The following is a 22,829-nucleotide window of genomic DNA, read 5'->3' on the forward strand; positions in this document are numbered from 1 at the left end:
AGCCCCAACCCACTTACGTGTTCCATCGTAACTGGGCCCGGGCTTGAACTGAGCACCCTGGTCCATCCGGAAGCTCAATTCAAGCCTGGGCCCGAGGACGACGGAGCAGGTAAGCAACCCCCTCCTGCCTGGGCCCACTGCCACTGCTGTGCAAACTGCAGCAACGGCTCCAGGCAAGCCCCCACCCCACTTACCTGCTCCGTCGTCGCTGGGCCCCGGCTTGAATCGAGTGCCCTGGTCCACCCGGAAGCAAGTCCGCACCTGCAGCCTTGCTTCTGGGTGGACTCAGGGGCTCGATTCAAGCACTGGTCAGGCCATGACGGAGAAGGCAAGTGGTGGGGTGCGGGGGGGCTTGCCTGGAGCTGCCACCGCAACAGTTTGTGCAGTGGCGGCTCCAGGTAAGGGGCCAGGCAGGAGGGGGGTTGGCTGGAGCTGCCGCACTTTGTGCAGCGGTGGTGGCAGATCCAGGTAAGGGGCCAGGTGTGTGTGTGGGGGTGTTCTTACCTGCTCCGTCGTCGCCTGGCCCAGGCTTGAATTGAGCCCCTGGGTCCACCCAGAAGCAAGGCTGCAAGTGTGGCCTTGCTTCCAGGTGCTCCAGGGCGCTCAGTTCAAGCCCGGGCCCAACAACGACAGAGCAGGTAAGCGGGGTGGGGTGGGGGCTTGCCTGGAGGCGCCGCCCTACGTTCCCCATCCTGCTGTCCCAGCATTCCTGACCATGGGACATACTGACTTGCAATGATGGATCGTCGTAGTCCAACACCTTTGGAGGGCACCAGGTTGGGGAAGGGCTGCTCTAAACAAAAAAAGAAGTAGGTGGCTCTAAGTTGTTCGTCATCAGTTTTCCACAACCCCACAGTCACCTCTGCATATCCTATTCTCCATCCTGTCCTCATGGTTTATCTGCTTTGGCAGAATGAGAATTTCACTGGTACTTTCTGCCTCCTTAGGGAGGATGTGGCGTTAAGGCTGGCGAGCCTTAACTCCCAATTTCCCCGCTTTTTGGTGCTTGGTGGAAAAGTGTACGTCCTTAACGTTGTTTTATAAACCGTAGGTTTTTTGTTCATTGAATAGAAGCTGTAACTGTTGCTTACCACAGGAATCAGGCTGACCTGATCCAATTCTATTTTTTTCTCCCTCTTGCTTTGAGTTGTGAACAGCAGCATTCAGTTCCCTTTCCTGTAAGAAAGAATATTATAAGTAGAGGAAGCACAATGTAGAATGAATCCATAATAACTAATAAACATAAACTAATAGAAATAGATAAATAACAGTTTATACAATGCAACAGAAAAGAAAGGAAAATCCATTCAAAAGCCTGAATAAACAAATAGATCTTCAGCTGGTTCCAAAAGCTTGGTTGTGCTTGGGTGAAGGAGTTCCACAGTCAGGGTGCCTATACCAAGAATTCCCTCTCTCAGGCATCAAATTCCAGGAAAGGGCATCCCCACTGAAACTTAATATCCGGGCAGATACATGAAGTTGAAAGTGCTCTATCAGAAAACCAGGTCCCCACATAGGCTATAAGCAGCTTGAATATGGTCTGGTAGTTGATTGGCAGCCTTCAGAACTGGTATATGTTCCTGGCAGGCTGACTCACTCAGCAGCCTAGCTGAGGCATTTCACACTAGCTATAGTCTCACAGGCAGTATTTGTCTCCCAACAGATATCAGGGTAATTGAAGACCCCCATCACTACTACATCACACTTCCTTGAAACACTGGCAATTTGTTTCTCAAAAGTTTCATCCTCGTTTTCTCCTTGATTGGGTGGTTGGTAGTAGACTCCGATTATCATGTTCTTTTTATTCCTTGCCCCATTTATTTTAATCCAGATGCTCTCGATGGGGCTCCCAGTCTCATCTGTCTGAATTTCTGTGCAGGGACAGTATTTTTAACATGTAGTGCAACTCTGCCTCCCTTTCTATTTCTTCTGTTCTTTTTGAACAAGTTATATCCTTCAATTGCTATATTCCAGTCATGGGAGTCATCCCACCAAGTTTCAGTTATACCTATCAAGTCGTATTTGCCTTCATGTAATAAGAGTTCAAGTTCGTTCTGTTTGTTTCCCATGCTCTGGGCATTAGTATATAGACATCAAAGACCATGTGTTTTATAGTCTGGCTTTGTTCCTACATTGTTGTGGAGACTATTTTGGAGCACTATTGGAGCTGTTCTCTGTACTGTGGTGACTTCATCCATTGTTGCCTCAAAGTTTACGTCTCCCACCCCTGTAGGATTCAGTTTAAAGCCCTCCTGATCAAGTTCTTCGGGCCGATCTGGAGCTCCGGACACCATTTTGGGTCAAACTCCATTGTTGTTTTTTAATTGACTTGCATTGGAAAAGCAAAATGCCTATTTTGTTGTTTATTCGTTTAGTCGTTTCCGACTCTTCGTGACTTCATGGACCAGCCCACGTCAGAGCTTTCTGTCGGCTGTCGCCACCCCCAGCTTCCCCAAGGTCAAGTCTGTCACCTCCAGAATACCATCCATCCATCTTGCCCTTGGTTGGCCCCTTTTCCTTTTGCCTTCCACTTTCCCTAGCATCAGCCTCTTCTCCAGGGTATCTTGTCTTCTCATTATGGGGCCAAAGTACTTCAGTTTTGCCTTTAATACCATTCCCTCAAGTGAGCAGTCTGGCTTTATTTCCTGGAGTATGGACTGGTTTGATCTTCTTGCAGTCCACGGCACTCTCAGAATTTTCCTCTAACACCACAGTTCAAAAGCATCTATCTTCCTTCGCTCAGCCTTCCTTATGGTCCAGCTCTCGCAGCCATAGGTTACTACGGGGAATACCATTGCTTTAACTATACGGACCTTAACTTTTTTATTTTTTCAGATACACACATGTAACTGGGCACTATGATAGTTTGTAAATAGATCCTTATTCATGCCAATTTTGAAGTAAATTGAATCATCCCCTGATTTTGGGGGATTTAAAAAAATATTTCCCCCCATTTACAGAAAAGCATTTTATCTCTGTCATTTTTCAAGATACACACATGTATCTTGTGTGTATCACATGCACCGTGATAGCTTCTACATAGAACCTTAGGCATGGCCACTTTGAAGGAAATGGGATCATCCCCTGATTGATCAAGAATGATCAAGAAGAGATTCTGGCCCTCCTCTGTGTGACAACGTTTCAAGTATTTGAAGAGTGCTATCATGTCTCCCCTCAAACTTCTCTTCTCCAGGCTAAACATGCCCAGTTCTTTCAGTCTCTCCTCGTAGGGCTTTGTTTCCAGACTCCTGATCATCCTCGTTGCCCTCCTCTGAACACGTCTCCAGCTTGTCTGCATCCTTCTTGAAGTGTGGTGCCCAGAACTGGACGCAATACTCTAGATGAGGCCTAACCTGAATAGAGGGGAACCAGTACTTTGCACGTTTTGGAAGCTATACTTCTATTAATGCAGCCCAAAAGAGCATTTGCTTTTTTTGCAGTCACTACACACTGTTGGCTTATATTCAGCTTGTGATCTACAACAATTCCAAGATCCTTCTCATTTGCAGTATTGCTGAACCAAGTATCCCCCATCTTGTAACTGTACATTTGGTTTCTTTTTCCTAGATGTAGAATTTGGCTTTTATCTTTATTAAATTTCATTCTGTTGTTTTCAGCCCTGCACTCCAGCCTATCAAGGTCACTTTGAACTCTGTTTCTCTCTTCCAGGGTATTAGCTACCCCACCCAATTTTATGGCATCAACATATTTTATAGGCATTCCCTGAACTTTCTCATCCAAGTCATTAATAAAAAATGTCGAAGAGCAGTTCCGCTTTCTCCCCCAATTGAATTTTAAAATACCATTCATTCCATTCCTAACAGAAGTTTGCTAATTTTGGTAAACCTTTATCAAAATGAACTGAACTGAAATTCTCACCCATCCCTGGGTGCAGAGATGCTCTATCAGCTTGGATTCCCCTCAGCACATTCTGAAGCTGCCCTTGCAACTCATATGGACTAGAAATCTATCTTGAAAAATGAAATTCACAGTCTGAGGAGCCATAATCCTCATTATTATATCCTGTGCTACAAGGGGGAAATCACTGGCAATTTGCTAACCTTTTGGAGTATGACATTTGGTTTTTCTCCTGGTTTCAGTATAACAGGGAGAGCACTTGATCTGCCTTTTCTTATTTTTTCAGGCTTGGTGGCAGTCTTCTTCCTGGAGAATGACCACAGGGAAAAGTAATCGATCACTGTACAAACATTGTAAGAACATATTATTCTTTGATGTTTATGAATACGAATTGAGTATATTTGTGGGGAAATATTCGGACTATCCTTAGTACAAGGGGGTTTATAATGCAGAAAGAATTAAGTAACAAGAGGCATCAAGAAGCAACATCATTTCATTTCGAAGATGAGATTTGGTCATTGTATTATTCTGGGGGGGAAAGGGGATGTGTGTGTTGGGAGAGGGATTGCAAGATGTTTGTATTCATCAAATGGACAAAAACATGAGCTTGAAGAACAATATCTACCATTAGGTCTTAATTTACTGTGGGGTTCATGTCTTTAATTTGTATTTAAGAAAATGATGGATATTTTTACTTTTAAAGGTTATAACAGCCTTAACTGTTGTGATGAAGAAGGAATTACCAAACAACTTCAGCTATTTGGCAGCATAGACATGTAATAAATAAATAAGATCTGAACTACTGATGATCTTGTGGTGGTAATGAAGTCTGATTTTTAAATCCAAACTTAGTTAAAATAGTAAAGCTGCCATTAGAAAGAACAGTTCCAATTAGTTATTAAAACAAGAAACGGGCAATGAAAATAGGGTGACCAACTGTCAGGATTTCCCCAGATTTGTCCTGGTTTTTGTTCTTTCCATGATGTCAGGGGGGATTTTCTATAATTTTCAATAATGTCCTGGAATGACACACCTTCCCCTTTAAGGCTGCTATTAGCATGGCAGGAGGGAGTGACAAGCTTTCTTGAGGCACATCATTCCCCCACCCCGAGCTCCAATTGAGGTCTTAAAGGGGAAAGTGGGTCATTCGTGGACATTATAGAAAAGGCCCCAATTGGAGTGGATGGTGGTGGTGCAGAATGAAATCCTTTCCCCTCCTCCACTCCAATCGGGTTCTTTAAGGTGGCGGGGGGAATAACGTACTTTCTGCAGGACTCAGAAAGCTGCTTCCAAACACACACACTAGGTGTCCTCTTTTTTGGTTTCCCAAATATGGTCACCCTAATGAAAATGAATACAGATAATCTTTCTTATTTTCCTCATTTTCTCCAATCTTATCTCCCAGTATGCCCCAGTTTATATTTTTTTCCCATAACTCAACTATCTTCAACTGATTAAAAGTCTCCAGTCACTCTCTTAAATGGCTCCACCCATTTCCCCTCATGGCTTTATGGCTGGAACCCACTTTGTCTTACTAATTAGATCTTAAAACATTCAGGTCTACTTCTGAATTAGATTCTGACTTTAAAACTGTAGGGACCATAGCAGTGCTTGGGCCAATCTCGGGAGGGGCAGGGTGGTCCTTTCCCCCCTCCAGATGAAGAAAACTCCATGGAATTATGTGAGGAGTGTGACATCAGACTACCCCACAAAGATCTTATCTGGAGATCAGAGTTCCAGAGTACATTTAAAATTATGTAGGTACTGACATTTTTTAATCTCTATTTTACCTATACACCTGTTGCTATTAAAGACAGAGTCCAGGACAGTTTAGCATAAGATGGAAAATCTAAAGAGCACCCTGTCACACAGTGTAAACATATAAAATAAAACTATGTTATTGACATCTTGGTATCATTTAATGGTGTCCCAAAATGTGCTATCTCCTGACTCAGTTAACTGGATTCAGCTTGCTATTTCTTTATTTTTTTGAATGGGTGTGGTAATCAGAATATATTCTTTGATGTTTTTACATTTTTTAAAAATATATATTGTACTTTTGTGTTTTTCTCCTTAAAAAAGAAAAATATAATAGTTATGAAGATACATGCTTCCTATACAAGAGAAGAGAACATGAAAGAATCATCAAAGTTCACTCTGAACAATATATATTTATACAAAAACAAAGGATTGCTCCAACAGCAGTGCATGTGTTGTAAAAACGAAAGGGATTATTATCTCCATGGATTTCGCAAATTATATTTCAGGCCAGATATAGCATAACTAGGATATGTATAAAACATATCCATCCCTTAACAGTTCTTAAAACTGCAATCCAAAATCTGAATCAAGTTGAGGCTCAAAGAGCATTTTCATGAGACTTTAATTGGCATGAATTAGGCCTGTATATTTAAAATGGTTTTACTTATATGGAAACTGAAAAATTAGCTATTGTATGGCAAATTCTCTTTATGTTAATACTACACTATGGTACCGTTTCTCTATGTACAGAGATATTATTACTATCATCATCCTACATTTTGACAGACTATTAGTTTATAAACAGTCCTATTCAAACATTAAAACAATAAAAACAGTGCTAAGAGTAATTCATAAAACCCAACTTTTTTATAACAAGAAAGTCTTAACTGCCCTCTAATATCACAGATATGATAACTTTCTTATTATGATGATGATGTTTGACAACTTTGGCTTTGAGAGTAAAGGAACCTGTAATAGGCCGCCAACTTTCATTCATTCGTTACATTTCTATACCGCCCAATAACCAAAGCTCTCTGGGCAGTTTAAAAATGGTAAAACCCCTAAACATACAATATAATAACATAACATATAACAATTTGCATACAAAAAATATAAACCAATTTTGCACAATTAACAAAAATCTCACGACCCGTTAAAAACCCTATCATATACTGTCAAATGCCTGGGCAGAATCTACACGACTCTTTATAATGGTTTATAACAGTTTTGACAACTGTTTGAGCCCAGGACACATTACATATACAGTTTTCAAACTGTTTTCAAAGTGTTATATCCTGCTTAGTGTAGATCTGGCCTCTGGCACAAGAAAGACGACAATGTTGGTGGCAGGTGGACCTGGCTTGGATCTTAATTCCCAGGGTGGTTATATGAAGGAAGCTATTCTCACAAATAGTTTATTTTTTTGCTGTAATCTCTAAGAATTGAATGGTTTGCTATTACCTTACCTTGACAGAATTGGCTGAGAGGTTATTAGCTGTGGAACCAAGGCATTCATCTTGTTTTCTGAACCTTCCTCCATTGACCTTAATACAGATAGAAACGTCTTCCATGATATTTCTAGTGAATCACCGGTTTCTACAGTGGGAGACCCAGAGAGATTCAAGTTGCATGGAGTAGGGCAAGCAACTGTCTTTAGAGCTCCTGAACACCCACTTCTGTCCTGATAATCACCTGTCTCCAACTTATGCTCAGCAGCATGTCTCTGCTTATTTTGTTCAGTGAGTGATTTCTTTTTCTGTGGCATTCCCACTGTGCCCAAGAGTTCATCACAAGAACCACAAACTCTACAGAAGCACAAGAATGCCTGTGGCCAGTTAAACAAACTCAGTACATAAACCAGTCAAAGCAGTGGGCTCTCATTGTAACCTTTCCATTTTGCCAGTTTTAATTATTTTCTCAATATTTACAGCATCCAGAGACAACAACGGGGCATAATGGGTACATGATGGGCCAGTGGAATTTTACAGATGAGGGTGTCTGTGATGTAACAGCCATATATGAAAGGTTGGAATTCCTGGAGATAGGAGGATCAAGCTCTACAGAAGGTGCTGAGTGGCCATTAGCAAGTAGACATGCAGCAAGCAGAAGAGCCCTACAGTGGCTGCCTTTTCTGGCTGCTCTACCTATAAAGCAGTTAGGCTCTTCTAGAACAATTGCTGTGAACCAGCAGACGTGGCTAGTACATGGAGACCCTAATCCCAGATCACCACTTGGCATGGATGGGAGGCAGCTGGGGGGAAATAGCTTCGGTCGTCCCATCTTGATGAGCACGGGAGGAAAGCACATGGCTCTTATTCTCCACCGTGTGATGAAATCGGCGCTGCTTCCTTGGTGTTATACGGCAGAGCTGGCTGTCTCTAAAACCCAGCTTTTCAGTGCCAGGAAAAAGATACTTCCAGGTTGGGTGGGTGGGTTTCTGATCGCTCGCTCCCGGGGAGCTTATCAGATCATCTTTTATTAGGTTTTCAGGCTCATTGTATTTGCTTCCTATGCTCCGTGCATGAATATATAGACTTTGGAGGCCATGCATGTGGCACCAGTTTCCCTGCAAATTACTGGGATCCACCTCCACTGTCTTGTCTCCTCCTTTGTGTACTTCTCTGTACTTGGCTCAGTATTTAGCTCTGAACTTTTGCCATACCCACACCCCTCTACCCTGCAAGTAGTTGGTTTAAAGCCTTCTTGATCAGATTTGCAGGACTCCTGCCAGAAACACTCTTGCCAGTGCCCATGAGGTGTACCCCATCATCCACAAGGAATTGTTCATGTTGGTATCATAGGCTTTATTTGCAGACTTCAAGGGGGGGGGAATTGATTATGAGTATTTAAAGATACAAATCTGTGTAACAGTACCTCAAGGCCTTGCTTTTTTAAAAGCATCCTCAGGAGGGGGGAAAAACTTGGAGCAGGGAAGGGTCATGGGGAGACACAGTGTTCCACCTTTTGCTTGCTTGACTGCGAATCGTCTGCACCAGAGCTTCCCTGCAAAAACACACACCACCTTTTTTCTCCATGCAGGTCTATGAAACACTTATTTGGAACCCCAAGGAGAGGTGCAGCTGGGTTTGCGGGGAGTGATCTAAAGTGCAGAATTGGCAGGCACGAGAAGGGATCCTTATGCACACACTTGACTTCTGTGTGCCAAATTCTTCGCTCTTGAATCTGCTTTTTATTTCTTTAAAAACATTGTGGCTTATTCACACCCATTGACATTAAATATGTATTTCAAAGATGTTAAGAAGGCCTTGAAAACAATGTATATACCCTGTTGAAAGCATCTGAAGAAAGACAGAGGGAGAAACAAGAGTGATATTGTTGTGGCGGTTTACTACAGACCAGCCAGCCAGCTGGAAGACATAAACGTTGCTTTCCTGGAACAAATGACAAAACTTTCACAGGGGCAAACAATAGTAGTAATGAGGGATTTCAGCTATCTTGACATCTTCTGGTAGCTTATCACTGCAAATAATGGAACACTGAATAAGTGAGGTGCTAGAGAGGTAGCTAATGGAAGCTTGCAAGGTGTGTACTCCTCTGTTGTGGTTGACAAAATCTCCCATCCAAAATCCAGAGGGTCCACGGGAGGTGAACTAATTAGACAGACAGACTTCCATAGTACTGCTGGTGTGTGTGCTCATTTATAGTGTTGCTGCAGTGCACCGGCTGTTGAAAGGAATTTAGAAAGTGTTGGCAGATTTGTTACTGTTTTGCTGGCCAAACCCTTCCTCCTCAAATGAGCACACACGCCTTCTGTCAAACCTTGTCCTCTCGGCTGTATAGTTCAGCAAAAAAGTTGTCACGCTATTTCATCACAATTGTTTCTTCTGAAGCTGGTTCACCAACAGCTTTAAGCGCCACTTTAAACTTTTAGAGAACATTCAGCCTAATTCCTTGATTCAACTACAGAGCAACTTTTTGTACCCCCCATCAAAACTATATGAAAGGACTAATCCAGAGTTCTTTTTACTCACATGTTTGTAAACTCTATATGAATTTCCCACTGGAAAACAGCAGTATTGAAGTAACCATTTTTCTTTGAGGGAAAACTAGCTGAACCAGTTGCTCTGTGTTTTCAGTGAATCAGCATTGTGAACCAAGGAAGGTTGCCAAGGAGGGAAACAGCTTATACAAGTGACATTTGCCATTTCTAAAAAGTTTATTTTGCTTTCTAAAAAAAATCATAGTGATACATAATATACATTTATAATTAAAACTAAAATGATCAGATAATAGTTCTTACAAAGAACTGAGGAATAAGTATAAATTTGGATCATGGAAACAACAGTATAAGTTTATAAGAATAATAGCTTTTTCCTTTTGATAGAAAACAGTATCAAGGTAGAATTTCAAGATTTGAATATTTAGTTAAAAGCAAACAAACTCAGTCATTGCACATTAAGTCTTTATGTTTAAAAATGTAGGCCTTAGCTTAGGGACAGGTAATTTAGTGCCGTCCAGATTTTTTGGGGACTACAACTCCCCCTGCCAGCATAGGCAATGGTCAGGATTATGGGAGGTGCAGCCCAAAACACCTAGAGGGCACCAGGATGCATATTCCTGCTCTAGATGGAAACCACAGGATCTGAGGTATTTGGCCTGGCCAACAATGGACGGCCACACTTTCCATGTCAAACCACTTCACGCCTATACAAATAGGGCGAATTTGCCAATAATCTGAACATTTCAGCGGATGAGGGAGGGGTGACAGTATCAACATTATTACTGGGGATTATTTTAACTATTAATAGCTCATACCTTATAGCATAGACCTTTTAAAAATGCAACACCGTGTTCTACTTAAGAATACATTTATTGCCTACAATAAATTTCCTGCTTTTAAATAAAAAAAATAATTTCTCCACCCCACCTTAGTCCTTTAATTTCAACTTGAAACTCTTCGAAGCCATCGCAGACACTTTCAGATGCTGGCTAAACTTGGTGCAGGGGTTTCACTTTTGCCAACCTGGAAAGGCCAAGCCTGAGACTTTGAGTGGGTGATTTCACAGGAACTCTTCCCAGCTGGTTGGTATGACTTCCAGATGCAACTGAAAAGATTGTTGAAAAGGAGCATTAAGGAAGTTGCTGGTCTGCTTATCTATCTCTCCCTTACACATCATTACGCCCCAAGTGACAAACTTACTATTTAGTTAGGGCTGTGCATATGGCTTCACATAAATTAAAAGCTAATCTCCAGCACACACTCTTCTTTAAGCTCATTTTATATCTCTAGAGTAAAGGTGGGGAATCTTTTATGGTGCAAGGGCCACATTGCCTACATGGAAACATGCTGTGGGCAAGACCAAAACTCAAAGTAGGCACAGCTACATCCCCCCCCCCACATACACACACTTCAAGCCCCCCTCTGACAGTAACTCCCCACGCCCCCACTTAACAGACACACAATTCCAAACATATGGAACAGATGCAATTCCTCCCGCCCCCCACAAACCTCCCCCACAAACTTCCTGACTGTTAGAGCAGTACGACAATGGAACCAATTCCCCAAGGAGATTCTGCCATATGGCTTACAATCTAAAATCACCGTAACAGACAGGGGAGGGAGGGGGAAAACCAATAGGGGTAGGGACATTAAAACTAAATATAGACTAGTATGACCACGCTACGGTTAAAAAGCTTTTGAGAAAAGAAATGTTTTCAAGCGAGATTTAAAAACAGAAATTGACCTTGTGGTCTGCAAATGCACTAGAAGAGAATTCCAGGCATAGGGGGCAGCGAGCGAGAATGGGCGAAGATGAGCAAGAGATGCTAGAGAACTACAAACTCAATCACAGCTTTTAAAACTCAGCTAAAAACTTTTCTTTTCCCTATAGCTTTTAAATATTGAGTTTGTTCTGACTCTATACTGTTAGCTTCACCCCACCCGGTGCCTATTTACACTTCCCTGTGCCTGTTTGCATTCTCTTTCCCTCCTCATTGTTTACTACAACTTTATTAGATTGTAAGCCTATGCGGCAGGGTCTTGCTTTTTACTGTGTTATCTGTACAGCACCATGTACATTGATGGTGCTATATAAATAAATAATAATAATAATAATAATAGATCTTAAGGGGCTGCACCCCCTTCAAGCCAGCAGTCAGTCTCAAGCTGGCAGTAGCGGTAGGGCTGTGGGCAAGGCTCCCACCCCCGTGCCCAGAGGCAGGCCACTGGCCCCACTGGACCAGTGGCACAAGGGCAGAGGGGGCTTCAAAATTCCCCCAAATAGGTAGGTGCTAGGGAAAGCTAATGGAACTTTCCCATTTCCGGGACATTCTGTCAGCCTCAGCAGCATTGTGAAAGAGCAGTGCTACGGGCAATTTCTTTTATGATTTGTAATCCCCCCCCAAGCAACGTGATTGGAGGATTTTGTGGCTATTGGTTAGCCACAGATGTCAATCTTAAAACTACCCCTCCCTCACCCTTCAGCATCTTCCTAATATGGAAGTGTTCAGTTAGCCATCCATCAACATGAAATGGGCCCTCACTTCACCTAAAAAAACCCCTTCAGATACCTACAGATCTATTCAGGGCTCCGAAAGATCTTCTAACCACGGGTTTCCAATGGTTTTGAAACTGCCCCCTAACCGCACCATGATTTTGGAGATCTGTTGGACCCCTGGATTTTCGGTGTGGGGCGCACCCCCCTAATACCTGGTGGTATCCAGTTGGGCTTCTTGGCTCCTGAAGGATTTGATGTTTTTAAAGGCTTTCCAATTGGTTCTGAAGAACTTGATGCATTCTGCAAATCTGGCTGAGATTTTGCTTGAACTAGTCACATGACAGAAAGATAGGGAAAAAAACTTGAGGGGGGCTTCTAATGTATGGATGATAATGAATAGATTCTACATTTAAGAAATACAGGAGTCTGTATTTTAAACTAGCAGATAATTTGACAACTACTGCAAAACCAAAACACTCCGACATTTCCTTCAATAAGACAAACAAAAGAAGTCTTGTTCCAGAAGTCTCCACACTTAAACATTTCAGCAGGGATGTGATTCAGCGAAACTTAGCTCCACTGAAAACAAGAGATATAAATGGTTCACCTAAGTTCCATCGGTTTCAGTAGGACTTGTGGGTTGTACTGCAGGATTGTACTGCAATATAATTGACATTAAAAGCATATTCGCTATCTCTGACAATACTAACATTGGAGAAATTAAATGGCTACTCACAGAATCATAGAATCATAGAATAGCAGAGTTGGAAGGGGCCTACAAGGCCATCGAGTCCAACCCCCTGCTCAATGCAGGAATCCACCCTAAAGCATCCCTGACAGATGGTTGTCCAGCTGCCTCTTGAAGGCCTCTAGTGTGGGAGAGCCCACAACCTCCCTAGGTAACTGATTCCACCGTCGCACTGCTCTAACAGTCAGGAAGTTTTTCCTGATGTCCAGCTGGAATCTGGCTTCCTTTAACTTGAGCCTGTTATTCCGTGTCCTGCACTCTGGGAGGATCGAGAAGAGATCCTGGCCGTCCTCTGTGTGACAACCTTTTAAGTATTTGAAGAGTGCTATCATGTCTCCCCTCAATCTTCTCTTCTCCAGGCTAAACATGCCCAGTTCTTTCAGTCTCTCTTCATAGGGCTTTGTTTCTAGACCTCTGATTATCCTGGTTGCCCTCTTCTGAACACGCTCCAGCTTGTCTGCATCCTTCTTGAATTGTGGAGCCCAGAACTGGACACAATACTCTAGATGAGGCCTAACCAGGGCCGAATAGAGAGGAACCAGTACCTCACGTGATTTGGAAGCTACACTTCTATTAATGCAGCCCAAAATAGCATTTGCCTTTCTTGCAGCCATATTGCACTGTTGGCTCATATTCAGCTTGCGATCTACAACAATTCCAAGATCTTTCTCATTTGTAGTATTGCTGAGCCAAGTGTCCCCCATCTTGTAACTGTGCATTTGGTTTCTATTCCCTAAATGTAGAACTTGGCATTTATCCCTATTAAATTTCATTCTGTTGTTTTCAGCCCAGCACTCCAGCCTATCAAGATCACTTTGAAGTTTGTTTCTGTCTTCCAGGGTATTAGCTATCCCACCCAATTTTGTGTCATCTGCAAATTTGATCATTATTATTATTATTATTATTATTATTATTTATTTATTTATATAGCACCATCAATGTACATGGTGCTGTACAGATTATACACAGTAAATAGCAAGACCCTGCCGCATAGGCTTACAATCTAATAAAGTTGTAGTAAACAATAAGGAGGGAAAGAGAATGCAAACAGGCACAGGGAAGTGTAAACAGGTACCGGGTAGGGTGAAGCTAACAGTATAGAGTCAGAACAAACTCAATATTTAAAAGCTATAGGGAAAAGAAAAGTTTTTAGCTGAGTTTTAAAAGCTGTGATTGAGTTGGTAGTTCTCAAGTGTTCTGGAAGAGCGTTCCCTGCACCTCCTCGTCCAAATCATTAATAAAAATGTTGAAGAGCACTGGGCCCAGGACTGAGCCCTGCGGCACCCCACTCGTTGCCTCTCCCCAGTTTGAGAAGGTTCCATTGGTAAGTACTCTTTGAGTCCTATTCTGTAGCCTACTGTGAATCCACCTAATAGTTGTTTCATCTAGCCCACTTTTAGCTAGTTTGTTAATCAGAATGTCATGTGGTACTTTGTCAAAAGCTTTGCTGAAGTCAAGATATATGACGTCCACAGCATTCCCACAGATCACAAGGGAGGTTATCCTATCAAAAAATGAGATCAAATTAGTCTGACAGGATTTGTTCCTGACAAATCCATGTTGGCTTCTAGTAATCACTGCTTTGATTTCAAGGTGTTTACAGATTGACTTCTTTATAATCTGCTCCAGAATTTTCCCAGGGATGGATGTCAGACTGACTGGTCTGTAGTTCCCAGGTTTCTCCTTTTTGCCCTTTTTGAAGATAGGGACAACGTTAGCCCTCCTCTAGTCGTCCGGCACCTCACCCGTCTTCCATGATTTTGCAAAGATAATAGACAAAGGTTCTGAGAGTTCTTCTGCTAGCTCCTTCATTACTCTAGGATGCAGTTCATCGGGCCCTGGAGATTTAAACTCATTCAAGGAAATTAGGTGTTCATTGACCATTTGTTTATCAATCTCAAACTGCAATCCTGCCCCCTCAACTTCTGCTTCACTTTTTCCAGGGGGGTCATAGACCCGTTTTTGGGAGAAGACCGAGGCAAAGTAGGAATTGAGCACTTCAGCCTTTTCTTTGTCGTCTGTTATCAATTTGCCATCCTCGTTAAGCAGTTGAACCACCATTTCTTTCCTCTGTCTTTTACTACTCACGTATCTGAAGAAAGCCTTTTTATTGCTTTTAGCATCCTTCGCTAATCTCAGCTCATTCTCAGCTTTAGCCTTCCTGACACCATTTCGGCACTTCTGCGCCACTTGTCTGTACTCTTCTTTTGTAGCCTGGCCTTCCTTCCACTTCCTATATGTATCCCTTTTTATTTTCAGGTCATCTCTAAGCTTTTTGTGGAGCCACATTGGTTTCCTCTGTTTCTTCTATCTTTTCTCCTTGTTGGAATTGTTTGTAACTGTGCCTTTAAAATTTCATTTTTTAAGTACTCCCACCCATCCTGCACTCCTTTTCTCATTAGGCTCCCTTGCCACGGGACCTTACTTATTATAGTTCTGAGTTTATTAAAATCAGCTTTCCTAAAATCCAGAGTACGTGTATGGCTACGCTCGACTTTTGTCTCCTTCATAATCAAGAATTCAAGTATGACATGGTCACTTTCCCCCAGAGTTCCCGTAACTGCCACTTTATCCACTAAGTCATCCCTATTGGTCAATAACAAGTCAAGGATTGCCGATCCTCTAGTTCCTTCCACCACTTTCTGTAGGAGAAAGTTATCACCCATACATGTCAGGAATTTCTTGGAAGGGCCGCTTTTGGCAGTAATGGTCTCCCAACAGATATCAGGGTAATTGAAGTCCCCCATCACTACTACATCACACTTCCTTGAAACACTGGCAATTTGTTTCTCAAAAGTTTCGTCCTCGTCTTCTCCTTGACTGGGTGGTCGGTAGTAGACTCCGATTATCATATTCTTTTTATTCCTAGCCCCATTTATTTTAATCCAGACGCTCTCGACGGGGCTCCCAGTCTGATCCGCCTGTATTTCTGTGCAGGGATAGGTATTTTTAACATATAGTGCAACTCCACCTCCCTTTCTATTTCTTCTGTTCTTTTTGAACAAGTTATATCCTTCAATTGCTATATTCCAGTCATGGGAGTCATCCCACCAAGTTTCAGTTATACCTATCAAGTCGTATTTGCCTTCATGTAATAAGAGTTCAAGTTCATTCTGTTTGTTTCCCATGGTCTGGGCATTAGTATATAGACATCGAAGACCATGTGTTTTATAGTCTGGCTTTGTTCCTACCTTGTTGCAGACACTATTTTGGGACACTGTTGGAGCTGTTCTCTGTACTGTGGTGCCTTGGCCTTCATCCATTGTTGCCTCAAAATTTACGTCTCCCACTCCCGTAAGATTCAGTTTAAAGCCCTCCTGATCAAGTTCTTCATGCTGTGGCCGAACTCATTCTTTCCAGCCCTTGTGAGGTGCAACCCATCCCTTGCCAGCAGTCCATGTTCCAAGTAGCGCAGCCCGTGGTCCCAGAATCCAAAACTCTCACGACGGCACCACCTTCGAAGCCAGTCGTTCATCCGGAGTATTTTTCTTTCCCTTTCTAATCCTCTTCCAAGAACCGGGAGGATGGATGAGAAAACTACCTGGGCCCCAAAGTTCTTCAGTTTCCTTCCCAGAGCTTAAAAGTCTGAAATGATTTCTTCGTAGCTCTGCTTGGCGACATCATTTGTTCCCACATGGATGAGAAGAAAGGGGTATATGTCCGTGGGCTTTATGAGCTTTGGTTACCCTTCAGTCACATCTCTAATCTGTGCTCCAAGGAGACAGCACACCTGGCGAGTCCATGGGTCTTCACGACATACTTGGGTTTCAATCCCACGCAGCAGGGAGTCTCCCACAACGACTACTCTTCTCTTCCTCTTGGTTGACCTACCTTCTGCCTCTTGGTCACTGTTGCATGGTGTCTCCTGTACTTCCTCCTCTGCAAACTGTCCTTCAGTCTCATTCTCCAGAAGCTGAAAGCGGTTGCTTAACTCCAATGGCTCCACTGGTGCAGAATGCCTTCTAATTCTTCTACTGAACCAAACCCATTTGTGCTGTGCCCCCAGAAGCAAACACTAGATTTTAAAACAACTCATGTATAAATGAAAGCTATTCTCAATACAATATAAAAGAGACTTTAAAATAAGTACACAAAAATATTTATCAGCCCTTAAAAAATACAATTTAAACATTTCTAGCCTGCTTCTTTTGATGTTAGGTAAATCTAAAAAATTAAGAGGCTGGGGAGAAATACAACAGCATCTCTCTTGCCATGCAGTGAATATCCATTTTAAAAATCTTACAGCAAAATCTCCTGCATGTTTAAACTCAAAAAAACTCCTACAACTCTCAGCATGCCCCAGCCAACCTTGTTGAAGGGCAGCGTGTGATGGCACAATCCTTTCCGGATAGTCGCCAATCTCTGAAATCAGCAGCTGCCAACTATCCTATTTTTGCCTAGATGGATGATATCACCCATCTAGGCGTGGCTTTGGAGAGGGGGAGGGAAGGGGTGTAAAGCAGCTTCTGCGGCCTCCTCCTGCTCCAGCCCCCAAGACTGCCCCTCTCCCCCTCTCCGCACTCTGTTTCTGAGCATGGAGACGACATAGTCGTCATGGAGAGAACCGCACCAGCTATGAGGGAGCAGGGAAAGCAGTCTCTAGGCTCCAAGGTCGGAGCCTTGGTTCCGAACCCGGTTCCCAGAGACTGAAAAATCCCATGGCCCTCTAGACAGTGTATAGTGGCCACAGGATTGCTCCCTAAACCCCTATAAAACAATCAATATATGTGGGGATATTGTTTTGTTTTATGTCAAATAGTAAAATATACTGTATCTGCTCAGAAATTGAACCAAAAATGTCTTGACATGCAGATTGTAACCATATCATTTGAATAAGGGGTAGACAGACAACGTGGTGCCCGTGGGCACCATTGTACCTCCAGACACCTTCCTTGGTAACCACAGAGACACCCTACTCCTACCTAAATTTTCCATGAATGTCTACAGGCAGGTTACTTGTCCTCTGTGATTAGCCACGCCCACCCCATGGCAGCCATTTCATGGTTGGGCCCAGGACTATTTCTCAAATTTCCAATATGCTTTCAAGCCCAAAAGGTTGCCTACCCCTGAATTAGGCCTTCTATATTTATGCTTATGTTATTATTACCTTTTGGTTAAACAATGAACTAAATTTGGGGAAAGCATAAGAATGGAAAGTTGGTTATTCTTTCACATAGCACTAGAATCAGTGAAAATATTACCTATGTTTAGTATAAGTAACATTACAGATATGCAAGTTGCTGACCTGTAACCGTAGTTCTTCGAGTGGTTATCTGTGCATTCACACATATGGGCTCTGCACCTACATGGAGCGTGAATCGGAAACTTCTATAACTGAGGCTAACATTTTTGGTGGAAAACCTTCCCTCACCATCTACTGACTCTGGGTTCCTGCCCTTCTCCTCAGTTCCTTCAGACTGAATTGCTGGCCTCTTAACCAGGAGAGAAACCACTTGGTATTGACAGCACATTGACCTCAACGCCAAAGTGGGGATGGTGGGTGGGTTGTGTGAATGCAGATGACCACTTGAAGAACTATGGTTACAGGTAAACATTTCTTCTTCATGGTCTCTGTGCATCACATATGAGCGACCAACAAGAGGTGGAGGGTAGGTGGAGGGTAGATCGAGATATCGAACTCTGTCTCAATGTCACGAAAGGAGCATTGGTACTGATGGGAGTCGGAGGAACCTACTCTGTGATATCTTCAGAAATAATAATAATAATAATAATAATAATAATAATAATAATAATAAATTTATTTATTTCTTACCCGCCTCTCCCTTTGGATCGAGGCGGGGAACAACATTAGAACAGGAACCAATACATCTTAAAAACTCATGATTTAACATTGATCTGGATAGGCCTGCCGGAAAAGGCTAATCTTTAAAGCTGCCTTAAAATCACACAGAGTTAATTTTACGAATCTCCTCCGGCAGGCCATTCCACAATCTGGGGGCGACAGAAGAAAAGGTCCTCTGGGAAACTGATGTCAGCCTAGTTTTAGCTGACTGAAGTAAGTTCACCCCAGAGGACCTGAGTGTGTGGGGCGGTCTGTATGGGAGAAGGCGATCCTGCAGGTAACCTGGACCCAAACCATTTAGGGCTTTAAAGGTAATGACCAACACTTTGTACTTTGCCTGGAAACTAATTGGCAGCCAGTGGAGTGATTTTAATGTTGGTGTAATGTGGTTACCCCTAGGTGTACCGGTGACCAACCTGGCTGCCATATTTTGAACCAGTTGAAGTTTCCGAACTAGGTACAATGGTAGCCCTATGTAGAGTGCATTGCAGAAGTCAAGCCTTGAGGTTACCAGCGCGTGTACTACTGTCTTTAGGTCTTCTGACTCTAAGAAGGGGCGCAGCTGGCGTATCAGCTGAAGCTGATAGTAGGCACTCCTGGCCGTCGCGTCTATCTGGGCTGTCATTTGGAGCGACGGATCCAGGAGCACCCCCAAACTGTGAACACAGTCTTTCAGGGGGAGTGTAGCCCCATCCAGAACTGGCTGACACACCTCCAAACCTAGGTCAGAGCCCTTGACAGCAAGCATCTCTGTTTTGTCTGGATTCAGCTTCAGTTTGTTTTTCCTCATCCAGCCCATTACTGCCTCCAAGCATTCATTCAGAGGAGACACACTATCCTTAGCTGATGCTGTTATTGAAGGCACAGAGAAATATATTTGGGTGCCATCAGCATACTGATAGCACCCCGCCCCATGCCTCCAGATGATCTCTCCCAGTGGTTTCATGTAGATGTTAAACAGCATTGGGGATAGGAGGGCACCTTGTGGTACGCCATACAACAGCTCCTTTTTTGAGGAGCAACTATCCCCAAGCATCACCATCTGGAATCTACCTGAGAGGTAGGACCGGAACCATTGAAGCACAGTGCCCCCGATTCCCAAACCCCTCAGGCATTCCAGAAGGATACCATGGCCGATGGTATCAAAAGCCACTGAAAGGTCCAAAAGTACCAGCAGGGACACACTCCCCCTGTCAATACTCATACGGCGATCGTCCACTAAGGCAACCATAGCTGTCTCAACTCCGTATCCTGCCCTAAAGCCAGTTTGAAATGGGTCTAGAAAATCTGTATCATCCAAGACTGCTTGGAGTTGGAAGGCAACTGCACTCTCAATCACCTTGCCCAAAAATGGAAGATTTAATACTGGTCTATAATTATTAAGGTCCAGGGGATCCAGGGAGGGCTTTTTTAGAAGTGGCCGTACCACTGCTTCTTTTAAACATGGTGGAAAACTCGCCTCTCTGAGAGATGCATTAACAATATGTTGTAGTTGTAGTCTAACTGCATCTCCTCCCTGGGCGATCAGCCAGGAAGGACAGGGATCGAGAGGACAAGTTGTCTTCCTTACTCGTCCAAGCAGCTTGTCCACATCATCAGTACTCACCAACTGAAACTGATCCAGTGTAATCCTACTCATGGAGTTGCTGGACACTTCAGCTTCAGCTTCTAGAGTGAGCCATGCCTGTCTTGGCTATCGAGGGGTGACTATGACATAGACTGTGTGGACTACACTTTTTTTTTCCTTAGTAATAGTCATGGGATGAAATCTGGAACACATCTCTTAGGGATCTTTTCTCGATCGCCACTCTCAAACCAATTGTGTTGTGAGGTGTTGCAAGAGGTCTATCTCTGGAGTCCCCCATTCCTGAAAAACTCAAGATAGAATCAACAGATTTGGCTGCCACTTGTGTGGGTTCTTCTGAAGTCTGTTGAGCGAGTCTACTAGAAACTTGTCTCGTTCAGCAATGTGTAGGGCTGAAGTGAGATTCCCTTGGGATGGTCCAGTCAAAATCTTCATTGTGATTAAGGCAAACCCAGAAGAGTGGGTTCCTCCTTCCTCGTTTATATACCACAATACAGCTGTGTTGTCTGTAAGAACTCGCACTCTGTGGCCGGTCTGGTAGGTCTTAAAAGACTGGAGTGCCTTCCTTACCGCTATGAGTTCCAGAATGTTGATGTGACACATTCCGTTTCTCCCTTGCCTGAAAAACTCGATACTTGGGATCAAAAGCCACAATGAGCTTCCCAGCTGAACAGCAAAACGTCTGTTATGAGGACGCATGATGGAGGCGGCGTCACAAAGGGCATGCCCTGCAGCAACTTGTCCGTGCAAGTCCACCGATGAAGAGTTTGTTGCACCTTGTTCGGTATCAACCCTTCAAACCTTCTAGCACTGGCATTGTTCCAAAAAACTGTCAGAAACCATCCTTGTAAGTCCCGCATTCGAAGCATCACCCTGCAAACACCAGTAACCATGGACCTCATTAGTCTCAGAAGTCTGTGTACTTAACCATAAAATCATAGAGGAGTAGAGCCGGAAGGGGCCTATAAGGCCATTGAGTTCAACCCCCTGCTCAATGGGATCACTGGTTGTACGCTTGCCTGTGAGAGTATAGGGGGTGGAAGCTCTGTCCCGAGGAAAGTAGGCTCTCTCCACATCGGTATTGAGAACGGCTGCAATAATGGAATTGTTAAAGCTGGAGTGAATATGGATTTCTCTGTGTTTACTATGAGGCCCAGAGAGCTCAATAAATTGAGGAGTAGTCCCACTGCCTTCGATAGCACTCCTTTCTAAGATACTACTAGAAGCCAGTCGTCTAAGTACTGGTAAATTTCCACCCCGTGCAGGCAAATGAACTGCCATACATTTTGTAAATATTCTGGGGGCTGTGCTTAGGCTGAATGGAAGCACCCAAAATTGGAACATGTCAGTACCTATGATAAACCCAAGGTACCTCTGGTGAGTGTTCCGGATGGCTATATGGAAGTATGCATCCTTTAAGTCTATGGAGGCAAACCATACTCCCTTCCAAAGGCTGTCTCAAATCCAGAATAGGTCACAGAAATCTGGAGAGGAGCGGACCAATTATAGGAGGTTAAGTAAACTGAAGAAAACAATGACTGACTAAGTCAAAGTCTCCGCTACGATCCCTGGTCCGATTTTTGATGAGACTGCTTGAAGTGCATGTATTGTTGTTGTTCTCTCTATTGCCACTGTTGCAGGAAATGAGATGAGCGATCAGAATATTATTTCAGATGGTAATATGGCTGTTGACAGAACCAACATCTCTGTATGACAGCAGATGAAATTGTGGTAACATACCCATCTTTCTAGCTGTTGTTTTGTCCTTTTGGATTACATCCACCGCCTCATCCGTTTTTGCATTGAACAACCCTTCCCCATTGAACGGCTAGATAGTCTGCGACTCTGAGGCCCAAAGCAGCAGATAAATATATTTGGTGGTGCAGTAGGTCCAACATATACGTTCTGAGACTTCCCTTAGGAAGAACTGGACTAATATAGAATTGGAACATGAGTGCATAAAGAAAAAACCTGGTGTCCTTTACTGGACCTTATGTAAAGATTCTTACGTTTTCAATGTCAGAGACATCAAAGAAGGGGTCTTCCAAGAATCTTTAATTGTCAGAAGCAGTGTTGAAAGGAAAAGTATTGACACTGGAGTCGACATCTCAGTACATACAGTACAACATCAGATACAAAATCCTGCGCTTTTTACATGATTGTGGGTCTCAATACCGAGATCTTGGTCATCCTAAAAATGATCGGAAAGTGGTATAGGTCCTCTGAAGGAGGCTCCGTCCTGTGTCTCAATCACATCATCAGGTGATGCAGAAGAAAGCAATGTTGAGATCGACTGATAGCCCTCAAAGGATTGAGAGGAATCAGGTCTATTCTTATGCTCCAACTCATCTTCCCCAAATTGATCTCCTGAAGCCCCATGGAATGGGGAAGAGCTAAGTAATCATACTGACGCATCCGCAACAATAATGGCTGAGCCCTGTGTATAGGTCGCAACGACAGCAATCTCTGTGGAACTGGAGGGACTTGCAAAAACTTCCTCTGGTGGCAGTCTCAATACAGGTGGTGGTGCTCAGCGTCGATAAGGTATTGGATCCATCGTGGGTTTTGAAGGCATCTGTCCTGACACAGGCAGTTGGCATCAAGTCGATGGTCCTC

At 43.3% G+C, this 22,829-nt stretch overlaps 2 protein-coding genes across 4 annotated transcripts in view; both read right to left on the reverse strand.

The window, feature by feature from the left end:
• Nucleotides 1-7,384, reverse strand: part of DYRK4 (dual specificity tyrosine phosphorylation regulated kinase 4) — a 113,906-nt gene extending 106,522 nt beyond the window's left edge. Inside the window, exons 1-3 of the mRNA XM_063133436.1 lie at nucleotides 7,086-7,384; nucleotides 4,062-4,164; nucleotides 1,092-1,176 (exon numbers count right to left, since the gene is read on the reverse strand). Coding sequence (XP_062989506.1) covers nucleotides 1,092-1,176; nucleotides 4,062-4,164; nucleotides 7,086-7,384 — 487 coding nt within the window. The remainder of the gene's footprint in view (nucleotides 1-1,091; nucleotides 1,177-4,061; nucleotides 4,165-7,085) is intronic.
• Nucleotides 7,385-9,645: 2,261 nt separating this feature from the next.
• Nucleotides 9,646-22,829, reverse strand: part of RAD51AP1 (RAD51 associated protein 1) — a 41,425-nt gene continuing 28,241 nt past the window's right edge. For 2 of the 3 annotated variants that reach the window (XM_063133437.1, XM_063133439.1), the window contains exons 6-7: nucleotides 12,290-12,406; nucleotides 9,646-10,685 (exon numbers count right to left, since the gene is read on the reverse strand). In XM_063133437.1, coding sequence (XP_062989507.1) covers nucleotides 10,570-10,685; nucleotides 12,290-12,406 — 233 coding nt within the window. In that variant the 3' untranslated portion in view covers nucleotides 9,646-10,569. The remainder of the gene's footprint in view (nucleotides 10,686-12,289; nucleotides 12,407-22,829) is intronic. The other variant, XM_063133438.1, reaches the window with a different exon arrangement.

This window comes from Elgaria multicarinata, chromosome 9 (assembly GCF_023053635.1).
Source record: "Elgaria multicarinata webbii isolate HBS135686 ecotype San Diego chromosome 9, rElgMul1.1.pri, whole genome shotgun sequence".
NCBI lineage: Eukaryota > Metazoa > Chordata > Lepidosauria > Squamata > Anguidae > Elgaria > Elgaria multicarinata.